The 13,368-nt window shown below is 41.3% G+C and overlaps 1 protein-coding gene across 2 annotated transcripts in view; it reads right to left on the bottom strand.

Annotated features, from left to right (window-relative positions):
• DENND5A (DENN domain containing 5A) overlaps nt 1-12,621 on the bottom strand; it is a 67,678-nt gene extending 55,057 nt beyond the window's left edge. For both annotated transcript variants that reach the window (XM_061999297.1, XM_061999296.1), the window contains exon 1: nt 12,403-12,621. In XM_061999297.1, coding sequence (XP_061855281.1) covers nt 12,403-12,511 — 109 coding nt within the window. In that variant the 5' untranslated portion in view covers nt 12,512-12,621. The remainder of the gene's footprint in view (nt 1-12,402) is intronic.
• Nucleotides 12,622-13,368: the final 747 nt, after the last annotated feature.

Genomic DNA, 13,368 nt, shown 5'->3' with positions numbered 1-13,368 from the left:
TGACAGATGATGAACAGTTGACCTGATTACACTGTGAAAGAAAATATAAGTGGTTAAGATGCATGTAGGCATAGAAAGACAACCAAGCAAAAAATCAGTACCTTAAAATCAAAGCTAAAACAGGTGTTAAAAATAAGACTTGTCGTATTTCTACTCACCAATGGAAATGGTCAAATATTTTATTTCCAAATCTTAAAAGTAGGATAATAAAAAAAGTAATTAAATTATTGGCCTATACCATGTTAGATGTGAAACACAAGGCTGTCTGTTGATTCATTCCAGCACTCAAAAAAGACAAGGAAAAAAGAAAAAAACCACCTCACACAACCTTTAGAAAAGCAATACCACTCTGATTTTTCCGAACTCTATATTCTAATATTAAAATCCTTTCAATACATACCTAGAGAGCTATCAATATACTAATAATTAGATCAAGTTTATTTTAAAAACAAAACAGCAAGTTTCTCCAATTCCTTCTTTAACAAACCTTAAACCATACATAACTACAAAAAAGCCCCAACTCTACAGTGTAGGAAATAAACATCCAAACCTTTTTTAAAGAAAGTTTTTAAACAATAATTCTTGGAATAAAAAAAACACGATTCAAGAAAAGCTGCAGCTGCCAAATCTGTGAACAAACAGCCACCTCATCAATGAACAAACGTCTTCAAATTATGACTTGTTTCCTTCCTTCAAGTTCCTCCTCCATAAGCAAAACTGCACGTACTTCACATTAGAGAGGACTCCCCCATCAAGCCTCTTCCTCAGATATACAGAAAAAAGAATTCTTCCATTTTATCCTGAAACATAAACTCTCTGCCCTACACTTCTTTCCCCGCTCCTGCCTGATGGCAAGACTACCTGGCATAGTGCAAGCTTAAGTGGTAGTTAGACCAGTTAATTTGCTACTTAAACTGGGACTTTAAACAGTTTTTAAAGTGGATCAGGTTACCAATATGAGAAAATCTTCAGGATCACTTGCATTTCAATGCAGCACTGATGTTTAAGCAACTGGAATCAGAAGGTTTGTTCACTGCCTCCAACGAATCAGGGGGCTTAAATGCTGTCTCTAGCAGTTGTCATTCCACTGAATTTGTAACACATCTGTAACCTATGATTTTCACATGTAAGATTTCCTCTAAGAACTTCTTTATGTAAATTACTCTTTCACTTTCCCTGAAAAAAGAGGTCAAAGGCAAATGAAGTCAGTCTGCTGCCTGCCTTTCTAAAACAAAGGTGCAAATATGCATGATGGGGACACTGCCCTCTACTTGGGAATCTGCAAATGAAATGTGTGTTAGGTGGAGTATCATCCTTCACCTGTAAAGCTGAAAGACTTTATTTAGAGGAAGTAGAGAAAAGAAGAAAATAACCAGTTCAGTATTTTTTTTGCATGCTTATCATACAGGGAACCCAAACTTGCTTGAAAATATCCCTTATCTCAATTCCATGAGAACTCATTCCTTTCAGTATACAACATATATTTGCACATTCAATGAACAACACGATTCCTCTTACTGTAGTCATTAAAGAGCAAGAAGGGCAAAGAAACAAGTTAACCCAAACCTGTTAACTGCAAAAGAATCTCCCATTTTCTTTTGTCTTACAGAACTCAAGAATTGTAATGTTTCAAGAACTGTAACACAAAGAACCTCACAGTAAACTGAAATTTAAAAAAAAGAGCTCATTTCACTAAATAGGTATTTATTATAAACTCTCCTAGATACATATAATCCTTTGACTATCCATTGCTGCAAAAGCATGAATGTCCCCAAGCCTCCTGTGGTAAATAAAAATTTAGGAGTTAATAGACATCCATTAAACTTTTAAGTTTCAGTACTCATCTACTTGATAACAAAACATATTGCCACACACACTCTGGAGTGGTTTCAAAAGCTGCAACAACGAATTTAAAGCACCTCAGAAAAACAGCTGAAGACATCTGCACTCTGTGACGATAAGATCGGGAAACCAAAAGCTTTTATTTTTCTGGTACCATTTCAAGGAAGGCGGGAAGAGGTTCAACGGGGAAGTGGCACAAGAAATTACCAAGAAGCTACAGCAGCTTTTGAAGAAATAAACAAAAAAACACCAAAAAAGTCCTCAGCCTGCATCTTAAAAAGCATTCCAAACTTTTGTTTTTACTACTTTGCATGTAACACAGGCAGGCAGATGTATTTTTATCAAGACTACTTGGCAGAAATTTTCAAAGAAATATTCTTACAAAACAGAATTGTTTTACTCAGCTACTTTTCTGCTTCAGTCACAACAAAAAGACTTAGACAAAGATATTTAGGTCTGTTTCCAACTAAACAACAGAAGCAGCACTCGAAATTACAATGACAAGCATGCTCTCAGCCACAGGAGTTGGAGTGGGGAAGGTCTTTCCATTACACAATAGATCTGAAATACGTGCAGCAGAAGAATCTATGAAAGGAAAAGGCTGGCTTTCTTCAGAATACCACACAATTATTTTACGATAAATATAAAAACAGAAGTGAAGACAGGTATATTTTAAGTATATTTAATACAGAAGTCAGCTCCTCTCCTCATGCTCATCTAACAGCAGCAGACTCCATGAAACTGCTTCAGGAAAGTCTGAGCAGACAGAAACACAGACCATCTCAGAAAACCCTCCTGAACCACTGTGGATCTCCTTTTACAGTGACATGTCCTATCTAAACGTCCCTACTTTTTGTATTCCCACTGCCCTCCAACTTGAGCTCTGAAGACTGACGGAAACATGGCTATGTAAAAAGCACAAGGACCAAACGTTATTGAAGTGTCTCATTGAATCCTTTAACCAGCTATTGCTATTTTTATGGGATACCACTGAGGTTTTGCACTGAACTGGATAGTCATATCTTAAAATACACGTGAAGCCTCTCAGACAGCTTTCAACAACATATAGAGGTCAGTAAAATACAGGAAGTTCAGCTATACAACCATCTCAGTATACAAGTCCTGTCCAACGTGTTTCTCTCTGTTATCTAACCTTTGAAAGCAGTGTTTTGCAGTAACCTGCCTTAATAAGGACTGCTGTCCCCCCTCAAAGTAAGAAAACAATCTAGCAGCTTGATTTTTTTAAATATATTTTTAAAATAGAATTGATTTCCAAAACCAGAAATTCATCAGATGTCCTGACAGCTTGGTCAACAGATATGACAAATTATGAAGTTTATCTTAGCTCTGAATATATACTTCCTTATCTCAAACTTTCTTCCTTTTACATGTACCACATCAAGCTTACCTTTTTTCTTCACAAGACATGATTCAAGTTTGGTTTAAAAGTTTTCAATATGAAAATCTGAATAGAATAGGAAGAACTAACTAATAAATAAATATTATTCGGACCTAAAAACACAAGTTCACACTTGAAACTGTGATAATTCCTTTGTTCAAAGTCATAAACAAAGATGCTGACTCCTACTTCCATAGAATGAAGCTTAAATACCTTCCCTGGTTGAGCTTGAGGAAAACAAAACATTACATTACATATAGTTTTAACTATGGAAGACTATCCGTGAAGGGGAAAAAAAAAGACACAAGTAATAAAAACCAAAACAATTAGCTCCCCACACACACACACATAAGTACCTCCCAGAGCATACTGTCACCCATGGCTAATAGACTCTGGACAATTCATAGAATGAATTATCAAAAGAACATTCAATTCATCTCATTCTGTGGATATATCCAGACTTTCCAAGCCAAGATTAGGCATTGTTTGTAAGGCCTCAGCTGTGAGATGGCAGTCATTCTCAAGGCTACTAATACAAGCAAGGGCAGACCCCTGTGTAGGGAAGGTTAGGTTCATGGATCCTGAGCACACTTCCAGGAAAGTTATGAACCTTGTAGCATTACAGCAACTTCACAAAGCATCAGCAATTTCCACCCTCTGGACAACAAATCCCTTTAAGGCCAGCTCAGTGCTCTGCCTGAATCCATTCACACACATTTCAGTCAAAAGAACTTTTTTGAATATGGCTCTAATGGAGCTGTGCTTCAGGACACCTATGCCAATGGCTGTGCATGACCAACAAGGCCTGGAGCTCCCTGGAATCTGCTACCACATCCAATGTGACTAGCTAGTCCTTACACCAGGGAAGGACGCAGGAGCACATGACCACAGTAAGGACAGGAAAAGAGAGACTAACAACCTACAGTTAGACTGGCCTGAGCTGCCATAAAATCTCTGCCAGATTCATTGTCAGAAATGACTGAGATATTGATAAACAGAAATTTTACCAGACTTCAGCAAAACCTTTGGATAAGTTATTTCACATTTCAAGCTCCCAGACTACACAAATACAAGAGCCACAAAGGGACACGACAGTCTTAGGCTAGTGAGAGCTGGCACTGACCTTAACTGAAGGGACTTATCTCTTCCCCAATGCAGTTTGGATGACAGCTCAAGTAAAGCAGTGCTGAGCTTGGGGAGCAAAATCAGGAAACAATAGTTGGTAAAAAAACTTCTCCAAGTAGAAGGTTAAGGAGGAATAAGTAATATATGCAAATAGTAGAATAGTTCATAAAAATGTATGCTTGTAGAGGTCGGGAGCAATGCACAGATCAGTACCTTGTAGCAACCTCAAGATCCTGGACCACACACTTCTGCAACACTGAGTGCAATTGTGGACACATGCTGCAGCAACTACAGTTGCAAAAAAACTTTTCCAAACTCACCTCAAGCCATACTAAAAGAAGAGGTTTCTGTAAAACCAAGCTTTTCTCTTCACTCGAACACTGAAATGTTGCTATATTCGAAAATGAAAAGATTGCTTATGACTGCCATGCTATCTGCCTGTAGATCACTTATCAATTAAACGCAGTTAATTTTCTTTCTCAAGATGCTTCAGTATCAATATGTAAATGACTGAAAACAGAGGTAAATACTGCACCTGATTGTGGCTAATCATACAAGCAGTAAAAACAAACAAAAAAACCCTACATAAAAAATGTAATACTCTGTGCTTCTACAGGAAAGCTTGAAACTAAAGGTCTCTTGCCTATTAGACCATAAACAAAGTCACATTTTCCTGGAAAGACTAAGAAACAAGCTTTGAGCAGAAACAATTCAAGTAAATTCTTCATCATTCATTGTTTTGTGCTAGAATGCTTGATAATTTCTCCATGCAATACTATTTTAAGCCTCCCAGGACTAACATTCCAGTTCACTGCAAATTTTACTACAAGCCACAAATTGGAAAGCATTGTCAAGAAATCCACAGAGAATAATTACTGCACAGCATATATTGGTAAGTAATTGCTTCTGACACTGTCCCTTCATGTGCATTACCTCTGCTATAGGAGCTCTGCAAGTTAGAGGGAATTCAAAGGATAAGCATGAGAAGTCATCACCAAGAATACCCAAGTATGACATCAGTAGGGCAAAAGGCAGACGAAAACAGTTATGGTTTTTAACTACAGTATCAATAATTTGAAGATTTGGGAGGGGAGGTGCAGGGGAAGTGCTTTATTATTTGTAAATGGCAGTGTTTACTACACAACCATTTAAGACTCTCTTTGTACCTTCTCTCTTGTAAAAGAAACTGCAAAGAAAACACAATGCAAAAAAACCCCAAAAGAACAAAAAGAAAAATTGATGTATCTTTGTATGCCTTTTTAATAGGGTGAAATGGCTTTTTTAAAAGGCTTCAAAAGTCACACTTGTACACTTTAAGACACAGTTTTAGCATCTTTAGTCTACTCTCAGATCAAAAACCGACAACCTTTCTCCTCTCCACACGTTATCTAAGAGCCTTCCAAAATATGCCAAATTAGTAACTGAATACTGAAGGATGGAAGAATGAAGTCTTGTGGGTTTTGAGGGGGTGATTCTGTAAAGCACACAGCTAAGTTGAATCTAAAATACAAATATAATAATCACAAGATTGACATTATCAAAACACAATCTAACAAATAGTGGTTTCAAATGTAGTTCAGTAAAGCACAGCTGCTGCCCCTTACATCAGCTCTCCCATTCTTTATTCTACATATCAGCTACCCTAGCACGTCTGCCTCAGTTCCCAAAGAGACAAAAGATCTTTTTGGCACTCAAACATGGCAAACAGCTTCAGCTTCTTGGGAAAATATAGAGGGGGTAGGGAAGAGTGGGATAAACTATTATCTGGATTTAAATGTTTCACATGTGCCAGTGTAAGTCTAGCCAAAAGTTGTTGCTATCTACTGCCAGTCCACAGTGACCAATCCGAAAACAGTGTGTGGTCTCAGTCTTGGTGCTGCTGGAGAGGCCCCCCACAGAGTTAACACCTTGGTTAGCAATCCCAGAGAAGCAAAGAGACTGAAAAACCTCCCTTTCAGTCTCACAATGAATTCCCAAGGGAAGGGGCACACCATTAGGTAACTGTAGGAAGCTTGTACGGATACCATCTGTACTAGGACAAAGAGAGGAAGAGGTGAGGAAAAAAAAGAACCACCACCAAAACCCCAAAATCACAAGGGGTGAACACAAAGAACACTTCAGCCTTTGGAAAAATCAAGCAATGGCTCCCTCCAACATAATTCGCTTCTGAAGCAAGCGTTGGTACCAGTACCATAGCAGAGATGGAGAAATTTACTCACTATTTATCCAAGGAAGAAACTGTATTGCAGAAGAGCTTCACTTGGTGAATCACAGCTTGCTCCAACCTCAAGTGCAATTTCTTAATTCCAAGATAAAAACACCCAAAAGACAAAAATACAATTTTCTGAGTGATGTTTGACCTGTTTTTTATCTGCTAACTCAAGCTTGCTCTTCTTCTTCCTTCCCTTTCCTTCTAGCTACCCTTTAAAAATATCTCTGAGGCAGCATAAAGGCCTTTCAAACATTTATGTCTGTTGAGCTTGGAATCTAACACAAGTGCCAATAACAGCATTACTACATGGATTACTACAAAGGAAACTACTACCCTAAGTCTGAAATTCTAAGTAGTTTATGGGTTTATTTAGGATAAATGCCTTAAATCATTTCATAGCAGCCTTTTAATTTATTTTAAGTTTATACTGATATAGCATGCTGTTAAAATAAATCCTACTACCAGGACATGTATGAAGACAAGTTGTCATTTTAAGAAGCCAACAAAGTAGAAAAATAACAACATTTCAGTTACAAGCCAAAGGATGTGGTGAGATGAGATTTGTATTTTACCAGTGAGAAGAAACACTTTTTCTAATATCAGTTTGTCAGATTAATTTGGAGCAGAGCTATGTGAATTCTATACACCAGGTACCATCTTCCTTTACAACTTCACACATCAGCACTAACAAACTGGCTACAGTGCCAGCATATAGATGCCTTACTCATAATCAGTCCTGTTATGCTACATAATCTACACACACAGGGAGATCTCACCTCAAAATTATGAAAATGGTATCACCACTTCATATACTAAAGGAGATCTAATATGGATTCTGGCAAGGCACATGAAGGGTTTCTACAGAAAGGGTATTTCCTGGACACACTGGCCTAATCTAACACTTATTTTCATCCTTCTTTAAGAATGAAGCTCATCATCAGATGGACAACTCAAAGCACCATGATAACAACCTTGGCAAAAGGAACACAAGTCCATCTACTGAATAAATTAATTTTTAGAACAAATCTTAAAACATCAGCTCAGACTGAGAAGAAAGGCAGAAAGAAATACCCGTGACAGACTAGTCACTGATCTTTGTCTTCCAGAGCAAGATTTTTTTCAAGAACAATCCTATTATTAAATCATCAACCTTTTATTCACAGATTACATGCATTTTCTTCCTTTTCTCTTTCTTCACACTCTCTCCTTTGCAACACTGTTATTTCTGAAGTAACTATTATAACTGTAAAGAAATAAAGGATATTAATTGCTCAGTGTAACTTGCTTAGCATGAGTAGCTAAATTTGCTGAAGCCTTAGGCCATAAGCTGTGAACATTCATCTAGATATGCTGAACTTTTACTTAGTCAAGTAAAAGGAGGCCTCAGAGGTGGTTTGAGCTGGAAGGTAAGGAAGCAAGGAAGGCCACTTCACTCAGCAGCAGAAGCTGCAACCTTAGAGTTAAGACAAGAAACAGCTCAGCTAGAGACAATGAAGGGATCTAACGAAGAACTGGTAGACTCCAGACTCTAATATTACTACTGGTCAGAGCTGTCACAAGACAAGTGGGGAACTTAGATTGCAACAGTATATTTGTCCATGGATTTCGTTGCTCAGGGTGCCTTTGCAGAGTCACCCAGCTCAAGTTGTTTCTACCACTGTGCCTCTCAAATTACATCATTAGTCTTAAAGCCTGAGACTTTGCTATAGGAGCTGCTAGGGTGGAGAAGCTCCTTGAATAATAACCTTTATGATATGACATTCAATACTACTAAGGCATATGCAACAGAAAATCTTAGAGTAGAATACAGTTTGCACATATTTGGGTCTAAATTTTATATCTTGTTACAGCAACTCCCAGACTACAATCACACATAAGTGTAATGCAATGGGAGGTTGATCCTCTGTTTTGGCACTCCATAATAAACAAACTCTATTGGAAAGTGATTGTTAAAAACTAACACAGTACCAAGGAGGAAAAGGGAAAAAATCTTCAGTGAAAAAGAATGTAGAACAAAAACTCCAGCAGTTCCATATAGTACAAGCACTTCCCCTGTAACTCAGATCACATCTGACTCGCTCAATACAGGGATTCAGCTGAAAGATGAGATTCCACTTCATTCTCATTACCTTTCCAGGGCACAGGCATACAGTCTAAATTAAGAAACCCTATCACAATTTTGCAACATTGTGACAAGTTATATTACACACAGAAGTTTTTTGGTAGTTGATGAGTTATTTCCCGGTGGACACCAAGTTGACCATGAGTCAGCAACATGCCCTTGCTCCAAAGAAAGTAAGTGGTACTTTGGGCCTCACTAGTCAAAGGACTGCCAGCAGGTCATGAGGGGTGATCCATCCCCTCTACTAGCACTGGTGAGTCCGCACCTAGAGTGCTGTGCCCGGTTCTATGCTCCTTAGCACAAAACAGACACGGACATAGCAGAGAGACCCAGCAAAGGGTCATAAAGACGGTAAGGGTCTGGAGTACCTCCCATATGACAAAAGGCTGAGAGAGCTGGGGCTGTTTAGGCTCAGAAGAGAAGGTTCAAGGCACAGTCTTATCAATGCATATAGATATTTGAAGAGAGGATGCAAAGAATATGGAGACAGGCTGTTTTCAGTGGTGCCCCATGAGGAATTAGAGATAATGGGCACAAACCAAAATGCAAGAGGTTACATGTGAATATCAGGACACACCTGTCCACTGTGAGGGTGATTACCAGTGGCACATATTGTCCAGAGAGTTTTGTAGAGTTTCCATCCTTGGAGATACTCAAAACTCACCTGAATCTGGTCCTGGGCAATCAGCTCTAGGTGGCCCTGTCTCAGCAGAGGGGTTAGACCTGACAGGCTCCAGGGATCACTTCCAGTCTCAACCATTCTGTGATTTCCTCTATGAAGTAAATGTACCCGTGACAGACCCTTGCAGCATACTTAAGAGATTTCTATCATCATTTCTGGCACATCAACACCATTTGGAAATGTGAAAATGACCTCAGCTCCTCTCTTGTTCAGCTCAGCAACTGACTCTGGATGCTTCATCCAGTGTTGGGGGCTTCGTAGTTCTCTTTGTTTACTCATTTTGGTTTACTATTACCTAGTGATCTTTTTCTACCTTTAACTGGTCACGCAGTGGGAATGCAATTATCAAAATATGAAACGACATTCAGACAATCAGATCACTTGCATTTGGGGATAAAAGCCCTAGCAATAGAGAACATTGTATCTTTAATCCACACTAACTACAAAGTCATAAACATAGCATTTCTCCCTGTATTAGAAGAAGACAAACATATATACACATATACAGTGCATTTTTTATCAGTCAGATAACTTTTTCAGGAAAAAAAAGTGTTACAGCTGTGCTATTTAGTAAGCTTCCAACATACAAAGGAAAACGCTATCAGAGGTGTCTCTTCAAGCAAAGAAAATAGACCGAGCATCAATTCATGATCTTGTGCTTCACTTATAAGCCTGCAGAAAATGCTGCATCATCAATATTGAGGTTGAATATCTAAAATATATGGTTTCATTAGCTTGGTGAGAACAAAGTCTGCCGGCAGCATCCCTGGGGGCCCCAGCAGCAACCGCCGGTAGCAATGACATCATGCCAGGCTGAGCTCCTGACGCAGGAAAGCCCTGGAGAGACCCGATCTGCCGCTCTCACCCTGCCGGGGAGGCATCCTGCTCCCCACCCCTGCACCCACCAGCTCAAGTGTCAGTACCTCTCTTCCAACAATGGACACTTATGAAGCGAATTGTTTCAACAATACAAGCATTCAGAATCTATTTTTCAGCATAGAAATAAGAAGGGAAAAAAGCACCCCACAACAGTGAACAATAACCCTTTCATTCAAACAAGAAAGCCTTCCAGGAAGTACAAAGTGTTTCAAAGCTTTATCCAAAACCCACTAAAATCAACAGAGACCCTTTCCATTTACATCAGTGCACACTGGAGGAGACTATAAGCTGACACACGATTTGACAGCATTATCAGTCACATAATCATGCATTATTAATAACACAACAAACTCAAGAAAATGCACTGGAATTCCAGCTAGCTCATATGCTGTGACACTATCATAAATTTATCTTCCCATCTCCTGTTCCCCCCACCCCTTTTTTTAAACTCTTTCCTGAAATCACACAGAAATCGGTCTTCCCCATAAACACTAAAATCTGTTCTCCTCCAAATCCCACATCGTGCCACAAGCCAACACCATTACAGCATCACGGTGGAACAGCAGAGTCCAAGGCATATTGCACACTGCAGTTTTACATACGATAGACAAAGCCCTTGACCAGGAAAGCAAGTAGAGGAAGAACATCATGTTCCAGCTTTGAGACCTGCACACTCAGGCAGGATATTTTTAAAAAGGCATTGATGTCTTCCAGTTTACTATTAGCTAGCTAGCTCAAAGTAATACACTGCTGGTTTTAAATTTAATTATGTGAGGAAAGTTATTCCTGTTCTTATCAAGATCAGGAAATATTACTGAGTGCACCTTGCACTATGTTACACAAACACATGTATAGCAAATTAATAACAAAATTAAAATCAGAAACTGTTCTCAATCTAGAAATTCTGTTCACTTGTGATTTAATCAAATAAAAAACCAAATCTGTAGAACCTCACATATCCAATGAAATTGTTCTCTTGAATTTCTTAAATTAAACTGAAGCGCTATTATAGAGCAAACTATTATGCAGTATTCACTCTTAACGTCCCAAATTGGAATCTACAGTTATTTTAACATTAGGTAAACATGAATTATTTTATGGTAAGGTACAGGTCAGCATGAGGGATAAATGAGAAGTCTGAAGTCATTAAAAAAAAAGTTTCCATCATAGCCAAAGTTGGGGAAAGTCAGTTTCAATAACACAAATTTCACTTGCCAAAAACAAATGTTAATTTGAGGTGAGTGGAGAGCACGTGTGTGTGTGTATGTGTTGTTAAACACAGTCATGTAAAAAACCTCATGATATCTTATGAAGAAAAGAACAACAAAACACATCTTTGGTCAAGCACTGATGTTAGGTCAGCTTTTCACCACCTCATTCCTGTATCCTTCAGAGCAGCTAAAGATACCAAGTAACAATCTAATCTAATTTAACTGAAGCCAGGATAGTAAAACTAAAGCTGAAAACCCTAGAACCACAGTTGGACAACAGTGATGTAAGACAGACTGATGCGGTTTAGCTGCGCATTTGGTGTGAACACTCTCATCTAACATAATAAGTACTTCCTAATCCGATTTTTTTTTTGATAATGCTGGAAGAGAATGTGTCCCATGCTACAACAAAACTTAATCCAGAACAAGCAAAAAGTCTTCACTTTCTCTCCAAAATCTTATTTATTAAGATCACCGTCACGTTTCAAATGTCCAAAACCTAACTGAAAGTTGATAAACGTCACCAAGCTCCAAAAACAGCGCAGCAGACCGCTGTAAAGTAGATGATCTGTAACAATACTATTGCCACACGCAGCCTTCACTTTGACAAGGCCGCCTTACACAGATACTTCGGCGCGGTTTTTCAGAAGTTAGGCACCGTTCGTGCATTTCTGCCCGTCAAGCCCTCGGGGCAGCCACACACCGCCCGAGGAGCCGGGGCCGGCGGCGCGGGGCACAGGCGCCGCTGCCGGGGCGGGGGGCGCCGCGGGCTCCCCCCGGCTGGCTCCGCCGTGCCCCGGAGCCACGGCGCCTGGGGTCCGCGGAGCGGGGAGGCGGTGAGCCCGGACCCCGCGTCCAGAGCTGTCATCCCGCCGCCGCCGCCGAGACGACCATCCACAGCCGCCGCCCCCCGGCCCCGCGGCCACTCACCGGAGAGCTCGTCCGGCTCCAGCCCGGTCTCCGTGTCCAGCCCACAGATCACGAAGTAGTCGGCGAAGCGGCCGGGTGCCGAGGAGCCGCCCCCGCTGCCGCCGCTCATGCTGGAGCCCGAGGGGTGCGCGGGGCTCACGGAGTGCGGGGCCGGGCGGCGGCGGGCGGCGGGGCTGCGCCAGCTGCGCCCGCCGCCTCCATGATGGAGCGGAGCGGGCAGCGCCGCACGGCATTGTGGGTACGGCCCCCAGCTGTTCCCGCGGGGGGCGGGGGGGAGCCGCAGCGCTGCGCCTGCGCCCTGGGCGCGGGGTGACGTCATGCTGCTGGTGCCGCGGGCGCTGGGGCCGGCAGTCGCCGCGCCGGCCTGCGCTGGGGCCGTGCCCGCAGGTCCCCGCGCGGCCACGGACAGAGGCTACGGAGACTCTGCTCCGGGCTGCCCGCCGCCAGCGCGGTTTAGCGCTAGAGGGTTGTGAAAGCGCGTCTGGACGTGCAGCTGCCTCTGTCACCAACCGCTGCCCAGCGCCGCTCCCCGAGCTGCAGCCCCAGGGGCTGGCGTGACTCCGCAGCTTTGCGGAGCAGCCCTCCCCTGCAACGGGCACAGGGCAGGGGAAAGAGGGTGGTTGCAGAAGTGTTTCTGGGTTGATTTCGATTTAGTGCAGGGTTTTTTTTCTTCGATTTGAATTAACATTGGGAACTGGGACTGTTTAGAAAAGAGAAGACCGAGGGGAGGATTTTATACAAATACCTAAAGGGTGGGTGTCAGGAGGCTGGGACGTCCTTTTTTTCTATTGTATCTAGCACCAGGACAAGGGGTAATGAGATGAAGCTGGAACACAAAAAGTTCCACTTAAATATAAGAAAAAACTATTTTTCTGTGATGGAGCAGTGGAACAGGCTGCCCAGGGGGGTTGTGGAGTCTCCTTCCTTGGAGGTCTTCAAGACCCGCCTGGACATGTTCGTATGCGA

This window comes from Colius striatus, chromosome 7 (genome assembly GCF_028858725.1).
Source record: "Colius striatus isolate bColStr4 chromosome 7, bColStr4.1.hap1, whole genome shotgun sequence".
NCBI lineage: Eukaryota > Metazoa > Chordata > Aves > Coliiformes > Coliidae > Colius > Colius striatus.
This window is presented reverse-complemented; position numbering and strand designations above follow the sequence as displayed.